General features: G+C 46.7%; 1 protein-coding gene across 4 annotated transcripts; it reads left to right on the top strand.

Annotated features, from left to right (window-relative positions):
* The first annotated feature begins 551 nt into the window (after window positions 1–551).
* LOC148118818 (uncharacterized) lies at window positions 552–19,468 on the top strand. Of its 4 annotated transcripts, XM_087899527.1 has the most exons (10): window positions 552–680; window positions 3,588–3,794; window positions 5,816–5,909; window positions 7,600–7,660; window positions 9,590–9,709; window positions 9,872–9,962; window positions 14,174–15,525; window positions 16,075–16,122; window positions 16,583–16,783; window positions 19,148–19,468. In XM_087899527.1, exons 6-9 carry the CDS (start codon window positions 9,933–9,935, stop codon window positions 16,770–16,772), a joined length of 1,620 nt encoding a protein of 539 aa, XP_087755653.1. In that variant the 5' UTR covers window positions 552–680; window positions 3,588–3,794; window positions 5,816–5,909; window positions 7,600–7,660; window positions 9,590–9,709; window positions 9,872–9,932; the 3' UTR covers window positions 16,773–16,783; window positions 19,148–19,468. The 4 variants fall into 4 exon arrangements, with proteins under 4 accessions (XP_087755653.1, XP_087755654.1, XP_087755655.1 ...); XM_087899528.1 differs by lacking the exon at window positions 7,600–7,660; XM_087899529.1 differs by lacking the exons at window positions 552–680; window positions 3,588–3,794; window positions 5,816–5,909; ... (1 more) ...; window positions 9,590–9,709; window positions 9,872–9,962 and adding an exon at window positions 12,091–12,202.
* The last annotated feature ends 244 nt before the right edge of the window (window positions 19,469–19,712 follow it).

Raw genomic sequence — 19,712 nt, 5'->3', positions numbered from 1 at the left:
GCAGTCTCCTTCATCCCAACTCAGCCTTGCTCTTTCCATCTTAACTGCCCTGGACTCTTCCTGCCTTCTGGATTCTGAAGAAGACTTCTGAGCAGGCCCCTGGGGGAGGGGAACACACCCCAAGTTTTGGGAGGTCAGTGGTGGAACCAACCCCTCACACTGAGAAAGCACTGGGGACTGAGGGCCCCAACCACGCTTCTGTAAAAGCACTTCTAGCTGACTCCGCCTTCGTCGTTCATCTTCTCCGTGGAACCTCAGGAGACTGAGAGAGGCGCGAAGGGGCTCGCTGGGACAGGAAGCGCCTACCACAGGGGACTCCGTGCGACCCCGAGGTCCAGTGTCCTCCGGAACCGCCTCGCCCCGGCGCCGGGGACTCCGAGGGCGGGGGCCCGAGACCCTGCCAGGCGACTCGGACGCCCAGGCGGGGCTGAGAGCCCAGACTCGTCGCAGCCTGCCGTCCCCGGACCCACTCCGCCACTGCCTCCGCCGCCCGGGGCGAGCACGGAGCCCACAGCCGCCGGAGCCTCCCGCAGCCCGGAGCCCGCGGCGGACTACGTACCGGGCCGCGAGCCGCCGCGCTCTCGCGAGCTTTACGCCGCCTCCTGGCCGTCCAGGCTCCCGGTCAGAGGGAACCAGGCGGGAGCGGCCGAGGATACAAACGGCAGGAGAAGCGGATCCAGGTAGCTCGGCGGAGCCGTGAATCGGGGACCTGGGCGCCCCGGGAGGCGGAGGGAGCGGGGAAGACGTCCGAGCGGGCGGGCGGCGGCAGGATGTCTCGGCGGGGTTGCGGCGCGGGGACGGGCCTGCGGCGGGGCAGTGCTGGCGGCCGCTCGGCCGCGGGGTCTGCGGAGCGGCGGGGAAGGAAGGGAGGGAGGAGGAGCGAAGCTCGGAACCCCGCTCCCGGTCCCGCGTTCCTGCGGCGGCAGCGGCGGTCCCTTGCCTCCCGTCCCTTCCCCGTTTTTCCTGGTGCTGCCGAAATGAAGGCCACGGTGGCTGGGGTGGGAGGCGGCGGAGGCGGACCCGAGGGCCGAGCCGCTGCTTTGCGCTCCCGGTCCCCTGCCCCGGGCCCGGCCTGCGGGCTCCCGGTGCAGACGTTAGGTGGCGTTGGCCCTCCCCTGCCTCTCAGGAGTTCTTTTAACCGCACAGCCTACTTGAGGCTAGAAGGCTTTCCTCCAGGCGATGCGGTGTAAACAAACCCAGCCCGGTCGGTGCTGCGATGAGCTGGTGGCACCTTTCCTGTGCCAGCTCTGCAACCTCCTCCCTGCACACCATCCCCCTCAGCCTGTAGGGATGGACGTCATCTGTGCATCTCTTCCCCGCACTTCCCTCCCAGTTGTGTGTTCTTTGTTGATAAGGGGTAAATATCGATGTGACCAGCTCCTCACGAGCTCACCCAGAAACCCAAAGGCATAATAAGTTGATGGCATGTGCTAAATTGTTAATAAACCAGTCCCAAGTTGCCTCACTCTGTCTTTCTGTTCCTAGCTCAAGATGGCTTTTTCTTTTTTCATTTTATATCTACTTGGAAAGTTTTACTGATTAATTAACCCACGGGTCTTTTGAACTATATAAGTTAAAGTTTAAACCTTTTAAAAATACTCTGGGAGAGATACTAACACTCAGCAAGTTTCGAATTTGGCTGGCGTAACAGTAATTTTGAACAGGGTACAGAAGGGAATTAGAGACATATTCCAACTTCACATAGGTCTTTACACCATAGTGTCAAGACAACAGCAGTTTCTAATTATGCTATTCCTAGGCTTTTGAAATTTATTATTACGGTTTAAGGTGGATAGTTACTGTATTACAGTTTGTATTGAAGTTGTTGTGGTTGTACCTCCTTGTCCTGCCTATATTTGCCCCTGGCAGTACAAATTTGTGCTTTTTTGCTCCTTAATACACATTATTAAGAAAAGAACAAAGTCATAAATTGCTCTGACAATGGCGACGGTGAATTTTCCACCATTTTTACTATTTAATCCTACTGATCCATGAGCATGGGTGAACTTTCTATCTTCTGATATCGTTTTTAGAGTCTTAAATTTTTTTTATCATATAAGTCTTTCATTTGTTTGGTTCGAATTACCCCAAGATACTTTGTATTATTTATGACTATTGGGAAAGGTGTTGTTTTCCCCACCTTCTTTCTCAGTCCATTTATTATTTGTATATAAGAGGGCTACTGGTTTTTATGAATTAATTTGTATCTGGCTGCTTTGCTGAAAGTGCTTATCAGCTATAGGATCCTTTGACTTTTTCCTTTCCTGTTTTCATCCCCCTTGGTCTCCTCCAGTTGTTGTATTTCTTTAGCTGAAACTTAAGTACTATGTCGAGTAAGTGTTGAGAGAATGCATAGCCTTGTCTTGGTCCTGATTTTAGTGGCATTGCTCTTAGTTTCTCTCCATTTGAGCAAATGTTGGCCGGGGGCTTGCTGGGAAGTGCCTTTATTAGGCAGTGGTTACATGCTTGGCTTTGCTGTGTGTGGGCAGCCATGCTGGACGAGCAGCAGAAGCAGCAGCCCTGCTAGGTCTGTGCCCTTCTGCAACTTCTTACTGAGGATTTTTTTTTTTTTTGGTAAGTGACTGAAAAAGTTTTTTTCCACAGAGTAAATTGAAATCCAAAGACACAAACTAATGATGTAGAGACAATTCTAAATTGCTGTAATATTACTTTATAGTTAATCACATTACTATTTTGAGCAGAAGTTTTAGTATGTGGGCATCTATAATCTAATAAAATTTTGGTGTTCCCATAAAAATTATATATTTCCCATTAAATATTGAGTGGCTATATAAGCAAAATAGAATATATCTTCTATAATAATTTTTCAAGACATTCTGAAGTAAAAGAACATTCTTCTCCTTACTTAAGTAACTCCTTAACCTGCTGCTTTTAAATTCCCCTTTGTATTTACAAGTAGTAATCATTGAAGATTCATTTCAAATTCTTGTTTATTTATACATTACCAAACAGATATAAATAACATTTATTGGGGGGGGCAGTTGGAGCAGTTTCACAATTGCATTCAAGTATCTGCTTCTGAACAAGACTAGGCCAAATGAGGAGATCTTGACATTTGCTGTGTAGGATGCCCATGAGCTAGAATTAATTGGGTATCACAAGGAAACCCAATCAAGCAAGAGAGAGTGTAGGTGCCCCAGAAGTCGGGAACACAGTTTCCCGTGTTGACATTTCTTCAATAAACTATGTTCCCTTTGACTCTTGTGTTAGAGGCATAACATTGAGAATGAGTCGTAATTACTGTCACTGAGACTTCATAGAGACTCTGCGGGTAAGTCTCAAAGCAGTAACGTCACTTGTGTTAGTTCAAATGACAGTTTTGACTGCTTTTCAGAGAATGATTGGCATTTTTTCTTTTGTGGAATTCCTCATACTCTTTTGTATGCTTGTCCTACTTGATTGTATTTTTTTCCATAGTCTTACTGATGATAATTTCATTTATGAGTTGCCAGTTCATATCTTCCTTGCTCATTTTATTTGGGTCTTGATATAGTTGCTTTTTTAAAAAGTTTGTGTCTTTGTAATTCATGGGAGTTGTAATTCTAGAACTGTCACTTTTCCCACAGACTTTTAAAGAAACAGTTTTTTCATCGGGCTCTGAAAGTAATGGAAATGAAGTGTGATAAAGACATAAAAAAAGAAAAAGAAGAAGGAAAATTTCTGAAAGTGGGAAAGAAGAAGATAAAAAGAACAAGAAAGAAAATTCAAAAGAAGAAAGGGCAACAAAGGAAAAAGAGAAAAAGAAAGATGGTGAAAAGGAAGAGTCCAAAAAGGTAAGCTTCCTGAAGTTAAATTAAAACTTTAAAAGTCACTGTGGGGGCTGGAGGGATGGCGCACTGTTGTTCAGGGGACCCACAGTCAGTTTCCAACAGCCACGTGGCGGCTCATAACCTCTGTTAACTCCAGTTCCGGGGATGTCTCTCTCTCTCTTTTTAATTTTTTATTTTATTTTATTGATATTTATTGAGCTCTTTATTTTTCTCTGATCCCCTCCCTGGCTCTCCCCTCCTCCTTCAATCCTCCCCAAGGTCCCTACCCTCCCAATTTACTCAGGAGATCTTGTCTTTTTATACTTTCTACTTTGCATGTAGATCTATTTAAGTCTCTCTTAGTGTCCGCATTGTTGTCTAAGTTCTCTGGGATTGTGGTTTGTATGCTGGCTTTCTTTTCTTTATGTTTACAAACCACCTATGAGTGAGTACATGTGATAATTGTCTTTCTGTGTCTGAGTTTCCTCACTCAAAACAATGTTTTGTAGATCCATCCATTTTCCTGCAAAATTCAAGATGTTATTTTTTTCTGCCGTATAGTACTCCATTGTGTAAATGTACCACATTTTCCTTATCCATTCTTTGATCGAGGGATATTTAGGTTGTTTCCAGGTTCTGGCTATGACAAATTAAACTGCTATGAACGTAGTTGAGCACATGTCCTTGTGGCACGATTGAGCATCTTTTGGTTATACACCCAAAAGTGGTATTGCTGGGTCTTGAGGAAGGTTGTTTCCCAATTTTCTGAGAAATCGCCACACTGACATCCAAAGGGGTTGTACCAGCTTGCGTTCCCACCAGCAATGCAGAAGTGTTCCCTTTCCCCACAACCTCTCCAGCATAAGTTGTCATCAGTGTTTTTGATCTTGGCCATTCTTAGAGGTGTAAGATGTAATCTCAGAGTTGTTTTGATTTGCATTTCTCTGATGACTAAGGATGTTGAACATTTCCTTAAGTGTCTTTCAGCCGTTTAAGATTCCTCTGTTGGGAGATCTCTGGTTTAGGTCTGTACTCCGTTTATTTATTGGATTATGTGATCTTTTGGTGTCTAATTTCTTGAGTTCTTTGTATATAAGACCTCTGTCTGATGTGGGCTTAGTGAAGATCTTTTTTCATTCTGTAAGCTGTTGTTTTGTCTTGTTGGCCGTGTCCTTTGCTTTACAGAAGCTTTTCAGTTTCAGGAGGTCCCGTTTATTGTTTCTCTCAGTGTCTCTGCTGCTGGGATTCTAAATGGAAGTCGTTCCCTGTGCCTGTGCATCCAATTGTACTTCCCACTTTCTCTTCTATAAGGTTCAGTGTGTCTGGCTTTATGTTGAGGTCTTTAATCCATTTGGACTTGAGTTTTGTGCATGGTGATAGATAGGGGTCTATTTTCATTCTTCCACATGTTGATATCCCGTTATAGCAGCACTACATGTTAAATATGCTTTTTTCCCATTTGATATTTTTTACTTCTTTATCAAATATCAGATGTTCAAAGATGTGTGGATTGATATCCGGGTCCTCTGTTCAGTTCCATTGGTCCTCCTTTCTGTTCTTATGCCAATACCAGGCTGTGTTCAATACTGTAACTCTGTAGCAGAGTATAAAGTCAGGGATTGTGATGCCTCCAGAAGTTCTTTTATTCTGCAGGATTGTTTTGGCTCTCCTGGGATTTTTGCTTTTCCAAATGAGGTTGAGTACCGTTCTTTCGAGGTCTTTGAAGAATTTTGCTGGGATTTTGCTGGGCATTGCGATGAATCTGTTTCTGGCTCTCTTAAAAGCTCTGCATGCACGTGTTTTAGACAAAATGCAGGGAAAACATCCACACACAAATTAAAAAAGTAAAAATCATTTGTACATGTGATCTTTAATTGTCCTATGATCATAAAGCTTTTACAGCCACATGAAGTAACTGTTGGGCTATCTGTAAATACTGATCTCAAGGATTTTTATTAGTGTTGCAATCATCAGATTTCTCCCTTCATTAATGTTGCATTGTTTGCTGTCTGAAGCATTTATTCTATTCACCTGTATGTTCATAGGAGGAAACTTCAGGAACTCCAAAAAAAGAAGGAAACTAAGAAAAAAGTCAAACTTGAGCCACATGATGATCAAGTTTTTCTGGATGGAGATGAGGTGAGATTAGAATATTGGATTTGAGTATGATAGAATTCCAGTTTTTCCTAGAAAAATCTTAGAAATATATTTGATACCATCACTACGAAAAGAAATAATTTAGAAAAATCTAATACTTAATTTAAGTACATGAAAGTCACTTTCAAAAAATTCACTTTTCTAAGCTAGTTTTATAAGATGTTAGAGTCAGATTTGACTGGATATGAGTGATGTGAAACCCGAAATTACGATCGCTTAGTATAGAACACATGCTGGACTCTTTCTCATTAGTGTAGTCTAGGGGTGAGCAGCACAGGCATGGAGCTCCATGGCGGGCCTGAGATCCTCCTTTCTTTTTCCCTGTGTTAGAATCTTCTGGCCAGGGTGCCTCGTGATCCATAAAGACCATCAACCCTAAAACTACATCCACAGAGAAAAGGAAGGAGAGGCATGTTTATTCCTTTCCAGGAAACCTTCTTATGAATGCACACTTGGATTTACTGATCACCTGAAATAAGGTCTTCAAAATGCACTTTTTATACTGAGGGTTTAATTTGCCCAGTCAGAACACAGAATTTCTGTTATCATAAAGAGAAGCAGGAGAATGGTTCATGGGAATCACCTACTGGTTTCTGGCTCTTCAGCAGTGTTTCATCAGACGCAGCTCTTGGAGCCCTGAAATTTTCAACATTGCTAATGCTTTGTTCAAGGGCATAGTTCCATTCTATCTTTTGTAGTGAGATTTATGCGATGATGGCCTTGCATGGAGGCTGTTATGGTAGTCACTTAACTACTACAAAAATAATAACTATGTCTTAGCCGCCAAACTGATGTGAATTTCAAGACATATTCTTTCTTAATTCACTGATACCAATTATCAAATATGTAAAAAGCAGTGGTTCCTAGGGCTCTCTGTTTAAATTCTGCATTGGGAAGAGCTTAGATATCTTGAGTTAAGCGTTGAGTACATCCGTGTGTGCCAGATGCTTCACAGACACTGGGATTGGTATAGTAAAATATAGTGCAATTCTCTGTAAAGAATTTTAGAGTTCCCTAAAGACATAGGCACCTACACATCTTTCTGTATTCTGTATAATGTAGTAAGCATTGTCGGTTACCAGTTAGGTAGGAGACGGTAGACACCTGCCATAAGTCTTCAGAACCAACTGGCAGATTGCCCATTGTACCAGGAAGGAATTGTAGGTCTGTCCAGGAGGAAGCAGGCTGAACAAAAGCTGAACCCTTGTCATCTTGAAAAGGTTAGTTTGTGTGCACACATACCCCCACACTCAAGAAACACCATGTCTCTGAACTTTTAAAATTGGAAAATGTCTCTTTTTAAAATATAGGGTTTTATTTAGTGATGAGTAGCCAAACTAATGTTTGTGAATCTAATTCCCAGGGAATATGGAAACAGTGTAATAAGGGTTGAGTTGAAATCCCAAGTGTTAGAAATATAAACAGATCAGAATAAAAGCGATAAAAAGTTTTTTCAAAATAGAACTCGGAAATGGAAGAATGCTGTACTTTACAGAAACTGAGAGCTCAAACTGAGAGCCTTTTAATGATTGAGTGTAGTTCTGATCTTGAAAGGAAAACGTTCTTCGGGTGTTAGGTGTTGGGGTGCCTTCGAGGAGCTGCAGTGTGGAGTACACTTGACTGCAGTGTGACCGCAGAACTTTTAAGCACTGAGGTTTCTTGATTCTTCTAGGTTTATGTGTGGATCTATGACCCAGTTCACATGAAAACATTTGTCATAGGATTAATTCTTGGTAAGTAGGCATATATAAGTAGCTTTTCAGTGTAATCTAGAGTTTAGAGGGCAAAGTGTAGCACCCCAAAGGTAAATATTTCTAAATTTAATACAGAGTAAGAACTGTTTAAGAAGATACTTTACAGAAAATTAGAATATAAGTAATAAACTAAAACTGTTAGCAACAACTAAAACAAATATTTTTTAGAGATTAACATTGTAGAGCAGCCTGGTTAAATAGAGACAGGTCTAGCCACACCTAAGAGGAAACACAGGACCAGTCTTTGTGAGTAAGACTTCATTTTAACAGTGAAGTAGCGAGGACTGAGGTTACAGTTACTGTAATAAGGGACTGAGTGATGGAGCGCATGAGCCTGTGGGCACATTTCATGTTGGTACCACAACACACTTCATGAAACTATGAAGTTCAGACTCCGCACTGGGAACTCTTTTTCAAAATCTTTGACAGGGGAAATTACATTTTAAAAAGTAACTTAATCCCTTCTGGACAAGCTTGCCTACCCAATTTCTAAACATTTATTCCTCTGTTAGTAAAGAATAACATGAGACAGGCATGAAGTGTGCAGACGATGATTCTATACTCCTGCATAGGGATCCATCCCCTCCTTAGCCCTATCGGCAGCTACGTTATGGAAGTCAGAAGTTTAAACAGGGTCAGTAGAGCTGCCTTCCTTCTCGAGGCTGTAGGAGAGAAGTCATTCCCACACCTGTTTCATTTTCTAGAAGTTGTCTACATTCTTCTTGGTTTGTGGCCCATACCCCATCTTCTGACACAACTTTCACATCTCCTTGTCTGCTTCTGGTCACCCTCTCATGGTGGTATTTGTTAGTTACTCTCTAGAAGATCCAGGGCAACTTCCTCGCTGCTAGTCCTTAACTTAATCCTATTGATAAAGACTCTTTTGCAGCAGAACTCAGCATAGTTGCAGGCTGTAGCAACTGCAAAGTTTTTAAAGAATCATTATCATTGGGCTGGAGAGATGGCTCAGAGGTTAAGAGCACTGACTGCTCTTCCAGAGGTCCTGAGTTCAATTCCCAGCAACCATCTGTAATGAGATCTGGTTCCCTCTTCTGGCCTGCAAGTATACATGCAAGCAGAACACTGTATATGTAATAAATAAATCTTTAAAAAAAAAAAGAATCATTATCATAGCGAGTCAGAGCCAGCAGGAATCTCTGTGGGTTTGAGGCCAGCCTGGTCTACAGAGTGCATTCCAGGACAGCCAGAGCTACACAGAGAAACTCTGTCTTGAGAACAAACCCAAAAACCCATCAGCACACCCATTTAACATTTCCCAGTGACGTTGCAAAGTTGCCAGTTTTTTCCAAGCAATATGTAAATTTAGGGCAGCATTAGTCAAAATACCAGGTCAATTCATTAAAAAGGTAAAAATTTGAGTTTAAATGAACAGAAAACTAAAGCTCCTCTTATATAATTAGATCAGCTCTGGGAAAGATGCCCAAATGAGTGCAATATTTAGAATAGTTGAAGATTTTTGCAATAAACACTAGGATGGGATTAGCCAGTGAGAGAGCACTTCATATCAGAGACCTAGAAAAATTGGGTATATCATAAATCTATGATGAAATAAATTCACTTGCTACGCACACAGAAACACACACACACACACACACACACACACACACACACACGTTCTATCAGTTCTGTTCTCTAGAGAACCCTGACTAATGCACAGCCCAAGAGAGAGAGAGTTGTGCTGCAGCCAGCAAAGCTAAAGGGGTGGAGCCGTCTAAGTCAGCCCTTTGACAGTAGACACAGGGCTATGGGATTTGAAATTTGGGGGTTTTGGTCCAATATTTCCTCACTGTCCTCTATTATTTTACCATGTGTTCTGGAATGGTAATGTATAACTGTGCAATTGTATATCAGAAGTATGTAGTTGATTTTTTTGTTATTATTTTACAGGGGGATTACAGTTAAGAGAGTCCTGTGAGATTGTTCAGACTGAAAGACTAGGGGGACTGTTGGAGTTGGACAAAATGCATTTTTCATTCTGATATGTTGGCCAGAAGCCAACAGGAACAGGTATGGAATATGTATCTGAATGAGAATGACTCTCATAGGCACAAATATTTGAATAGTTGACCCTCCCTCCAGTTTATAGAACTATGTGGGAAGGATTGGGAGGTGTGGCATTGTTGGAAGAGGCGTGACTGTTAGCTCTCTTTCTGCCTCATGTGTTTCAAGATGTGAGCTCTCAACTGTTGCTCCCGCATCATGCCTGTTTCCTGCTGCCGTGCTCCCTGCCATGACGATCATGGACTCATCCTCTGAAACTGTAAGTCCCGTTTAGAGCTTTCTTCTGGAAGTTGTCTTGGGCATAGTGTCTCCTCACAGCCATAGAAAAGTAAAAAAGATGGGATAACAATAAGATGCAGTCTCGTTCTTTTTTTTGATACAGTGTTTCTCTGTATCTTTGGGTCCTGTCCTGGACTCGCTTCCTAGACCAGGCTGGCCTTGAACTCACAGAGATCCCCACCTGTCTCTGCTATCCCAGTGCTGGGATTAAAGACATGCACCACCACAGCCCGGCTGCAATCTTATTCTTATGTACACCATAAAACCAAATAAGCTATCTAAAAAGTGTCAAATACTATTACGGTAACAAGATGACATGCATTGATTCTTTCAAAAAGTTTTATGGACTTTTGTATCTGTTACTCTAAACTTTCTATGTGCTTAAAAGAAAAATGAGTATTAGATTTAAAAAATATACAGTGTCGGGGCTGGAGAAATGGCTCAGCAGTTAGGAGCATTTACTGCTCTTCCAAAGGTCCTGAGTTCAATTCCCAGCAACCACATGGTGGCTCACAGCCATTTGTAATGAGGTCTGGTGCCCTCTTCTGGCCTGTAGGCATACATGCAGACAGAATATTGTATACATAATAAATAAATAAACAGTTAAAAAAAAAGAATGCCAGATTATAAATACACACATACACACAATGTCACAAAATTCAAATGTTACAAAATTCAGAGAACTTATTTCTTCAATAACGAAAATATACTTTGAATATGACTTGAATTTTGAATAATGTGTTCTCTGCATTAACCAGCAGGCAATTTAAACTGTCCAAAAAATCTATATCTTGCTCGATTTGTTTTATTTCATCATAATTTGTTGTAAGAAGCTGGTCGGCGCTAGCTTGGAGGCTTGGTCCCTCTGTTTCCAAAGACAGCCCCAAGCTACTCTTCCACAATGTTGCTCAGAACCTCCTAAGAAAATGGCTTCTTGAATCTAGCTCTCTGAGACACTTAGATTAGCTTTGAATGAAATGAAATTCCTCCTCCCAAAAGCGCATTCTTGATTGCTTCTAGATACCACAGGAAGGAAGGGGTTTTAAACTCACATAGTGTCCTTGAGTGGGATGCGAGCTGCTCACGTGTCTGAGTCGGTGTAGAGTTTGGTGAACGTGAGTGTAAATGCTTGGCTCCCCAGTCAGGGCCAAGGAGTCAGAAGACAGGAATAAATAAAGGTTCATGAATGTTTCTAAGGAAAAGATCACATCAGATTTTCACCACAGAAACGTTCCTTTAAGTTCTGAACTAGCACCTGAGCATACGGGTAAAACTGATGCAGTCACACCGTGGGGCTGGGTGCGGGAGCAGAAGCATCCAGAAAGCATGAGGAACTGAAGAAAAAGAGGCCTTCCTTTCCCACAGTAACCACTGCGGTCAAACCCACAGACTGAAGCAGACTCTTCAGGCCCAATTCTGCGTGCCAACACTTCCTCGGTGAGCTTAGAGAGTTTGCTTGCTGGACAAGATTTTTAAGACAGGACAAAGGCTACAAATCCATCACAGTTTCAAGCCCCTTTGCCCCTCTTAACAGCTGGAGCAGTGAGGGACTCCCATGGTCACAGGAGTGGTGTGCAGTGTCCTGTACTGGATCTGCAGACGCTTTGACGCCTCTGTTCTCTTTCTGGGAACTTCACACAGTGACTGTGTGAAGATTCCTGGGCTACCCTGATCCAGAAAACTCTAGATGGGATGGCCTGCCTCTTTCTGAGACCCAACACAATGAGTGCCTGGGAGTTCACCAGGTAAACATAGTCTCATGAGTGACTCCCGTGAGCGTGGCCTAAGGAACCCTCAGTGGAGCCAGGCTGAAAGTGATGCCTCGTGGAAGTGTGAACAGTAATCTGACAGTAACAGTAACAATAATTTCCTTAGTCACTCCACTGTTGAGTGGTTTGTTATGCGTAATTGACAACCAGTCCCCTAACATCCCCGAGCCTCCCTGTTCTCACCTGTAAAACGAGGAAGAGAACTGCTTCCTCTGAGACATGGTCAGTTCGGTTCTGAAGTCGGCAAGGTTCTTCTGACCTCCCTGCAGTGCACAGCAAGGTCCTGGTGCTCAGCTCTGCTGCACACAAGTAGAGCAGGGTCTGAACCATGGGCAAGTGAGGCCCATGGGCAAGTGAGGCCCGGTGCCTGACGCTGGGGGCAAAGTGAGGAGCACCCCGCAGCATGAATTAGACAGCATGGTCACAGGAATGGCATTCAGGGAGAGGGATGGTAAGTTTGCCACAGGGGGTTGCCTTCAATTCCAGGCGGGGATGGGGCCTGTCAGCATCCCCTGTGAGGATGTTGATGGGGCAACATCGTCCAACAATGTGGGGCGGCCTGGGAATACTCTTGAGCCTTGCAAGGAGCCACAGGGCTGCACCAGCTGAAGCCCCACTGCCCCCTCCTCTAGGGATGTGCCGCTGCCTCGTCAGTAAAGGAGAGCTGCCCCGTGCTCTGCCTGCTAAGCACGAATGATTACTTTGAGCCCTTGTAATTTAAGTACAGAAATAAATGTTCATGTAAATTGTCCAATGTTGAACACAAATAGACTACAAATTCATATGATACTGCTGGTTTGTATAAATTCGTGTATATATTTGAGATATTAACAGTGATGGCACTTCTTTTTTAGCGTTTTTTTAAGTTTAAGGTTTATTTAGTTTTACATGTTTTTTAAAGATTTATTTACCTATTATGGATATGTATTCAGCCTGCATGTATGTCTGCATGCTGGACCAGAAGAGGGCATCAGATCTCATTCCGGACGGGTGTGAGGAACCATGGGGTTGGTGGGAACTGAACTCACGACCTGTGGAAGGGCAGCCAGTGCACTTAACCGCTGAGAAATCTCGCCTACCCACACCTCAGACTTGTACTTAAAAACATCCCACTGCACTTTCCACTGGCATTCTCGCCGGCTGTGTCCCTTTCCTCCACACGGGGGCAGCAGTGAAGCTCAGCAGTCACTGGGGAAGATGGGAAGTGGGGAGGAGCTGCTGAAGGCACCAGGCCTCCTGGCTGGATCTTTCCCCAGTGTCTTTCCCTGTACCGCTTCCCTTGCTGGCAAACTTTCACAATAAAAGAGGAGACATCGGTGATGCCTAGGTGCAGAGACCTGAAGGAGTCTGTAACATAAATCAAAAAAAAAAATTTTTTTTTTCCAAAAAGGACACGCTTATAATTAACTATACAAGTACCTCACTCATGACCCTGGTTGTGGTGCATGCTTTCATTCCCAGTACTCAGGAAACAGAAACAGGTGGATCTCTGAGATTTCCAGGCCAGCCTGGTCTACAAAGTGAGTTCCAGGACAGCCATGGCTATCCAAAGAAATCCTGTCTCAAAACAAAACAATACAATACAAAGCAAAAGAGAATGATTTTTTTTTAAAAAAAATCTTGCTAAAAAACTAAAGTCCCACTCGAGATCCTCATTAAAAACCCAACACGCAGGTGATGTGTGCTCATATTTCACAGAGAACACACACAAAGTAGCCTAGAAGCAAGGCAACATGGCGAGGGTTTAAGGTGTGCTAGGGCAATTAGGATTGGGTTTAGAATTTCAGATGCAGGTCAACAATAGGAGGTCAGATTGGAAAGCCGAGGTGCTGCCTGTACCCAGACATCCCTAGGAGCAGTGGAATGGGAAGCACCTTTGTATCTTTCTGTGTCAAGTAGTGCGCGTGGGAGGAGGGAGGGGGCCTAAGAGGCTTTTGGGGAAGGCCTGTGTGAGGAGAGGACTCGGGCATGAGGACCCCAGGAGTGACCTCACTTCCTTAACTGTGACATAACAATGCAGAAACCTGCAACCAGGCAGCCAGCTGATTAGAGACAGCCGAGAAGGCTCACTTGTCTTTAGACAAGCTTGACTAGTAGTCATGCCTTCGTGCTTCCTGTGGTGTTGTTATTGTGGGAGTCGTGGGAACTCCGACGATGACACCAATGGGAGGAGGAGGAGAGCTAGAGGCCCTAGAGGTTCCTGGAGATCATGGCTCCAGCGCCTCTGGCCATTCGGCAGCCATGAAAGGAGAAGACAGGTGAGGCAGGGCAGCCAGAGCCAGGTAACCACTCTGAAATCTCAGTTTTCTCAAACTTGGTGTTTGGCAGAGTGAAAGGGTCAGGAAAACGTGGAATGATAATAACTAATCATGACATTGTAGTCCTGTGCCAGTTTGAACCACCCACCCTGATCTCTCCTCAGGTTGCAGAGGAGCAGGAGGAGTCAGCCCCCAGGGGCCTTACTGAGTCCGCCCCCAGGGACCAGAAGGAGTCCATCGCCTGGGACCTGATGGGCTCCTCCCTGGAGGCTCAGCTGGAGTCGCTCCCCGGGGTCCCTATGGGCGACTCCCCGAAGGACCAGCCAGGGCCAGTCCCTGGGGACCCGATGGGCTCCTCCACAGACGACCAGCAGGAGTCTGTTCCCAGGGACGTGATGGGTACCTCCCCGGAGGCCCAGAGGGAGTTATTCCCCGGGGACCCGATGGGCTCCACTCCCCAGGACCAGGACCGGGACCCGATGGGCTCCACTCCCGAGGACCAGCACCGGGACCCGATGGGCTCCACTCCCGAGGACCAGGACCGGGACCCGATGGGCTCCACTCCCGAGGACCAGGACCGGGACCCGATGGGCTCCACTCCCGAGGACCAGGACCGGGACCCAATGGCCGCCGCCTCAGAGGACCAGCCCGGGTCCTTGCTTGAGGACCCCATGGGCTCCAGCCCCGAAGACCCGGAGGCCCTGAGGGAGACCGTCCCCGGGGACCTGATTGGCTCCTCCCTGGAGGCCAGTCAGGAGTCCATCCCCGGGGACCCAATGGGCTCCACTCCCGAGGACCAGAACCGGGACCCAATGGGCTCCACTCCCGAGGACCAGCACCGGGATCCGATGGGCTCCACTCCCGAGGACCAGGACCGGGACCCGATGGGCTCCACTCCCGAGGACCAGGACCGGGATCCGATGGGCTCCACTCCCGAGGACCAGCACCGGGACCCGATGGGCTCCACTCCCGAGGACCAGCACCGGGACCCGATGGGCTCCACTCCCGAGGACCAGGACCGGGACCCAATGGCCGCCGCCTCAGAGGACCAGCCCGGGTCCTTGCTTGAGGACCCCATGGGCTCCAGCCCCGAAGACCCGGAGGCCCTGAGGGAGACCGTCCCCGGGGACCTGATTGGCTCCTCCCTGGAGGCCAGTCAGGAGTCCATCCCCGGGGACCTGACAGGCTCTGCCTCTGAGGACCTGGAGGACCAGGGGGAGGTCATTCCCGGGCACCCGCACCCCATGGACTGCACCCTGGAGGTCCAGCCGGAGTCAGTACCCGGGGACCTGACTGAGTCCTTCCCTGGGGACCCAGTGGACTCCGTCCCGCAGGACCAGCTGGAGGACCAGAGGGACTCAGTGCCAATGTCCTTAAACTTCGGGGATTTGGGGAAGGCAATAGAACAGCTCATCGCCTCCCTTCGCCGTGGGGACCGGGAGTGCCTGATGGCCTTCTTGAGTGCCTACCCTGCTCATACCACCATGGAGCAGGTGCTGGATGTGCTCTTCAGGCGGTGAGTGCCCACTTCCCGGCTCAGAGGCCTCACATCCTCTTGTCCTTTATGGGAAGCCTCTGCCTTTCTCTGGGCCTACTTAGTTGCTAGAGTCTTGTCAGAAGCCAGCAGCATGTAGTCAGACATTACTACCTCCAGGTTGGGCCCTAGGGACTGCTGTGTCCACAGCTGAGACCCTAATGAGTGTGGGTGTCCTTCAGGAAGCTCTCTATCCTTGGCCAGTTTTCCTGAAGCATGGTCAAAGCGCTTCTCCCATTGGAAAGGGGGTTCTAGAATTCATATTGGAGCACCCGATAGAGATGGGTCTTGAGTGGAGACCCGTGGAGGATAATCCGAGGGAAGCTGTGTCCACTGAGATGTCCGGGTAGACATACTGCACAGACATATTTGAAGCACCTACAGAATGCAGGTGAACTAGTAACCTGAGAGCAGAGAGAACTTCTAGGCTCTGGACTTTGATTCTGCTCCAGGAGTCAGCAGGCCCCCCCAGATGTCTTTTAGGTAGGGAACTGGGACTTCACAGGTAACATCCTTCCTGATCTCCTCCAGGTATGCATGCTTCCGCCCCGGCTGCCAGGAGGATGAGCAAATAAAAGCGTAAGTGAGCTTTACAATCTGAGAAAGGCGGGCCTTGGCTCTGCAGGGTGGGCTCCCTGGGGTACCAAGGGTGAGGGGTGGCCAATGCTTGGAGCTCACGCTCCACGTTTCTACTACCATACTGAGGTCTAAGCATTGACTGGAGGGTGAAAAGAATTGCATGAGCACGGCCCTTGCAAGTGGGGATATGGGGAAAGCCTGTGGCCTCCGGTGGCCCTCTGAGACCCTACCCTCATCTCAGTCCATGGCATGAAGGCTCGCTCAGCTGTGCTCCATTAGAGCCTGAGCATGGGGCGCATGGAGCTCCCTGCTCCCATGGCCCTCTCAGTCCTGCTCATTGTCCTCGTATGGCTACGGGTTGGATATCCCCTCCTTTGCAGTCTCACATGCACGGAGTCTTGGGCGGGATGGCAAAGGAAAGTCCAGGCCACTAAGTGTCCTGTCTGTCCCTTTCCACCAGGGCCATCTGCACCCTCCTGGACACGTGGACGAGCCTTTTTCCCGGGGACTTTCAAACACCAAGAGGCCTGTCCGCCCTGGAAAGTGTCAAGAGGCACCTAATCATCAACTCGCCCTACTCCGATGCCCTTATAAAGGTGCATGAACTCATTATGAGACTCTTGTCAGAAACATCAGAAGAGGGCAATTAAGACCAAGCCAGGTAGGTGCTTGACACTGTGAAGAGGTCTCAGGACCTGGTCTCGGGTCTCAGGAATGATTGGGGGATTGCCACACCAACTCCAGTGTCGTCTGTGTGACATGACATACGTCACTATGCCGGACGGGAGCTGCGTATCCTATGGGACTAGGCTTCTTGGAGGTCAATGGCAGACGGCCCGGTATAGGCCACCCGTTGAGGCATAGACGGGTTTCTCCATTAGCTGGCTATGTAGGATATGGGCTTTGCACCATCTCTTTTATAATGACGATATTCTTTATATCTACAAGACAAGGATTATCTCTTCAGGAACAGCTCTGGGATAGGGAAGCACAGTGTGGGAATGTATAAGACTACAGCAGAACCCTTGCCATACACTGGGGTGTATGATGAGCAAGGGAATAGATGGGTTAATGTTGATGAACAAAGAGTGGTATAATATACTTTGAACTTTATGGATAGGCTTGCTAGATCCCGACCCCGTATGGTGTCTGCTGCATAAGAAGGTACAAGAAAGTATATTTGGCAGGCGCAGAGAGCCGTCAGGCATATTTGGTCACTAGATGAGATAAAGAAAGGGTTAGAAAGAGGAGCTTGGGGAAGGCCATGAAAGCGATAATGAAACAGAAACTTTCTATTCTTAGATAAGATGAGACCACTTGTCTGAGGTTTACGTTCCCAGGGACAAAGGATGTGTTATGTCAAACACCTGTTCCTGATAATATGCTTTTCTTAGAAATCGCTCATGTAACTAAAAGAAGCTTTCATACTTGCCGCGCCAGCACGGCAACTGTAGTTGTTCTGAGCGAGGGACGTCGGGATTAACGCACAGCACTACTTCAGGTTCTGCACACAAGCCTTTATTCCACTTTTTCACACGGCATATATAGCCCTCAGCAGGGGAGGCGGAGCCAGCAAAAGCAGGAAGCTCATCATCCCAACTCACATATCTTAGGGGCAAACAGCCTTAGAAACATTGCTGAAAATGACAGATTGTTCCTGTCCTTGTTCCTGTTTCCAACCAACCAACCACAAGAGTACAAAACAGATCCAGTGGGGGTGCGAAGGCCTGTCCTCAAGGGACCCAGCAATTCCCCCCTTTTTACTTTAAAAGCATGAGAGCCCCTGTCTTAGGACTCCCCCAGATAGGTACTCTAACCTCTCTATGGGAGGTCTTAACCCCTGTCTTAGGCGAGCTTTCTATACCAGGACAGTTGCCCATCATAGGGATCCCTCATGACTTCTGCAGCCAGACTTGGGGCGCTTCCTGATTACCCGAAGACAACCCGAGCAACACTTGTTGAGTGACAGTGTACTGTACGTGGGATTGCCACATAAAGCGGCAGAGAATCCAAAAACAGATAACCCCAATATCAGCAATATCAGCGCAGTGAGAGCATTGCAGACAATTGCTGGACCCAGCCCCCAAACTGGACTATGGCATTCCACTGACTGGATCCAGACACAGCAGGAACCTGTGTGCTATTCATATTAACAATATGATGAGCTGTCTGCAGGGTAAAATTCAAAAAGGAGGAATTCCAAGGGCCATCCAAACACGCATTCAACTGTTCAAACATATCAGAAGCATTTACAACATTAGCAGGTGTAACGTACAAGACACTTGTTGCAGGAGCCAAAGGGAATCTACCTGTTCTTGCAAAAGCGCAGTTTGTTGATTTAAATTTAAAAGTCCAAGTCCCATATGAGAGTCCAGAGCACTCCGTGCCTGCAGGGACTCGCTAACCCTTCCAGACAGCTGATCCACAGTCTCTGCGGTCACAGCTGTCTGGGAAACGGCAACCCCAGCAAGCATAGCCACAGTGGCAGCGACAGCAATAGCAGCAACAATTGCAGCTGTTATCCAAAGTCTTGCCGCTGTCCATGAAGGATGATCTCCTGACCGTTCTTGAGACACCAGCCCCGGCAGAGGAATCACAGCAGGCACTCAAATGATCAAGGCTCCATCAGAACCATCCCAGCAGTTACTCAGCTTGCAGATCCTGGAAGAACAATTAAGACTATCGCCCTCCAAAGTGCCATTCCACAATACAAAGAAAAACGGGGCAAAAACACAAGCAGAGGATCAAACAGTCATATTGCGTCCAGCAGTATAACAAATCAGGCTTTTGAGTGATACATTCTCCCCACATAACTGTGGGGTAGAGATTAAAATCTCTATCAGCATCCCAACACCGAGGAGCAGGCTTGGGACCATAGGTCTATGTTATATTTGTTTTCAAATCCTCTTTCAGGATGGGATGCGGTATGAGTATGATTATTAGTTATGCAATACTAACTGGCGTTAAAATGTGGGGGGTTTTTCACCAGACTCCCCATCACCTATGATTCTGTTGTTGTTACCAGAGTCATCACCCGAAACCGAAGGAGCGTTCCCATCTTCGTCCTGACCGCAATTGGTTTGTCACCTCTTAGAGGAGCACCACATACAGCCGCCCTCACCTTTGCCAACAAGGGGGCTGGTTCCATTCATCTTTGTGTTTAAGCATCCTTACAACAACCCATCCTAGGCTCTGATCCCTATCTTGTGTATGGGTCTCTGATGGGGAAGTGAAGTGGCTGCTCCTTGCTCTCTCTTGCTCCCAGCTGCGTGTGTGTGCTCCCTGGATCTCGGTTGTGTGAGTTTTCTGTGTTTGTGAAATTATTAAATATATTATTTATCTGTGAGCTGGTCTGGTTAATTCTAACTGCCGATTGACCACGCCCTTCACTTGGTGCCCAACGTGGGACTTTTTAGAGCTCTTTAAGACTCTGGCCAGTGGGGGCCAGGCTGCATTCATTTGGGCACAGACCCAGCTGCTATGCACGGGTCCCGTGCGCCGAACTCAGGAATCCAAAGGCCAGTGCCATCTGCCCTCCCTCAGCACTTGCCACTGGAGACTAGCGGCAAGCGGCAAGCGATAATGACACA

This window comes from Myodes glareolus, chromosome 20, assembly GCF_982192425.1.
Source record: "Myodes glareolus chromosome 20, mMyoGla1.1, whole genome shotgun sequence".
NCBI lineage: Eukaryota > Metazoa > Chordata > Mammalia > Rodentia > Cricetidae > Myodes > Myodes glareolus.
Note: the sequence above shows the minus strand (reverse complement) of the source record. Positions and strands in the feature narration are given on the sequence as shown.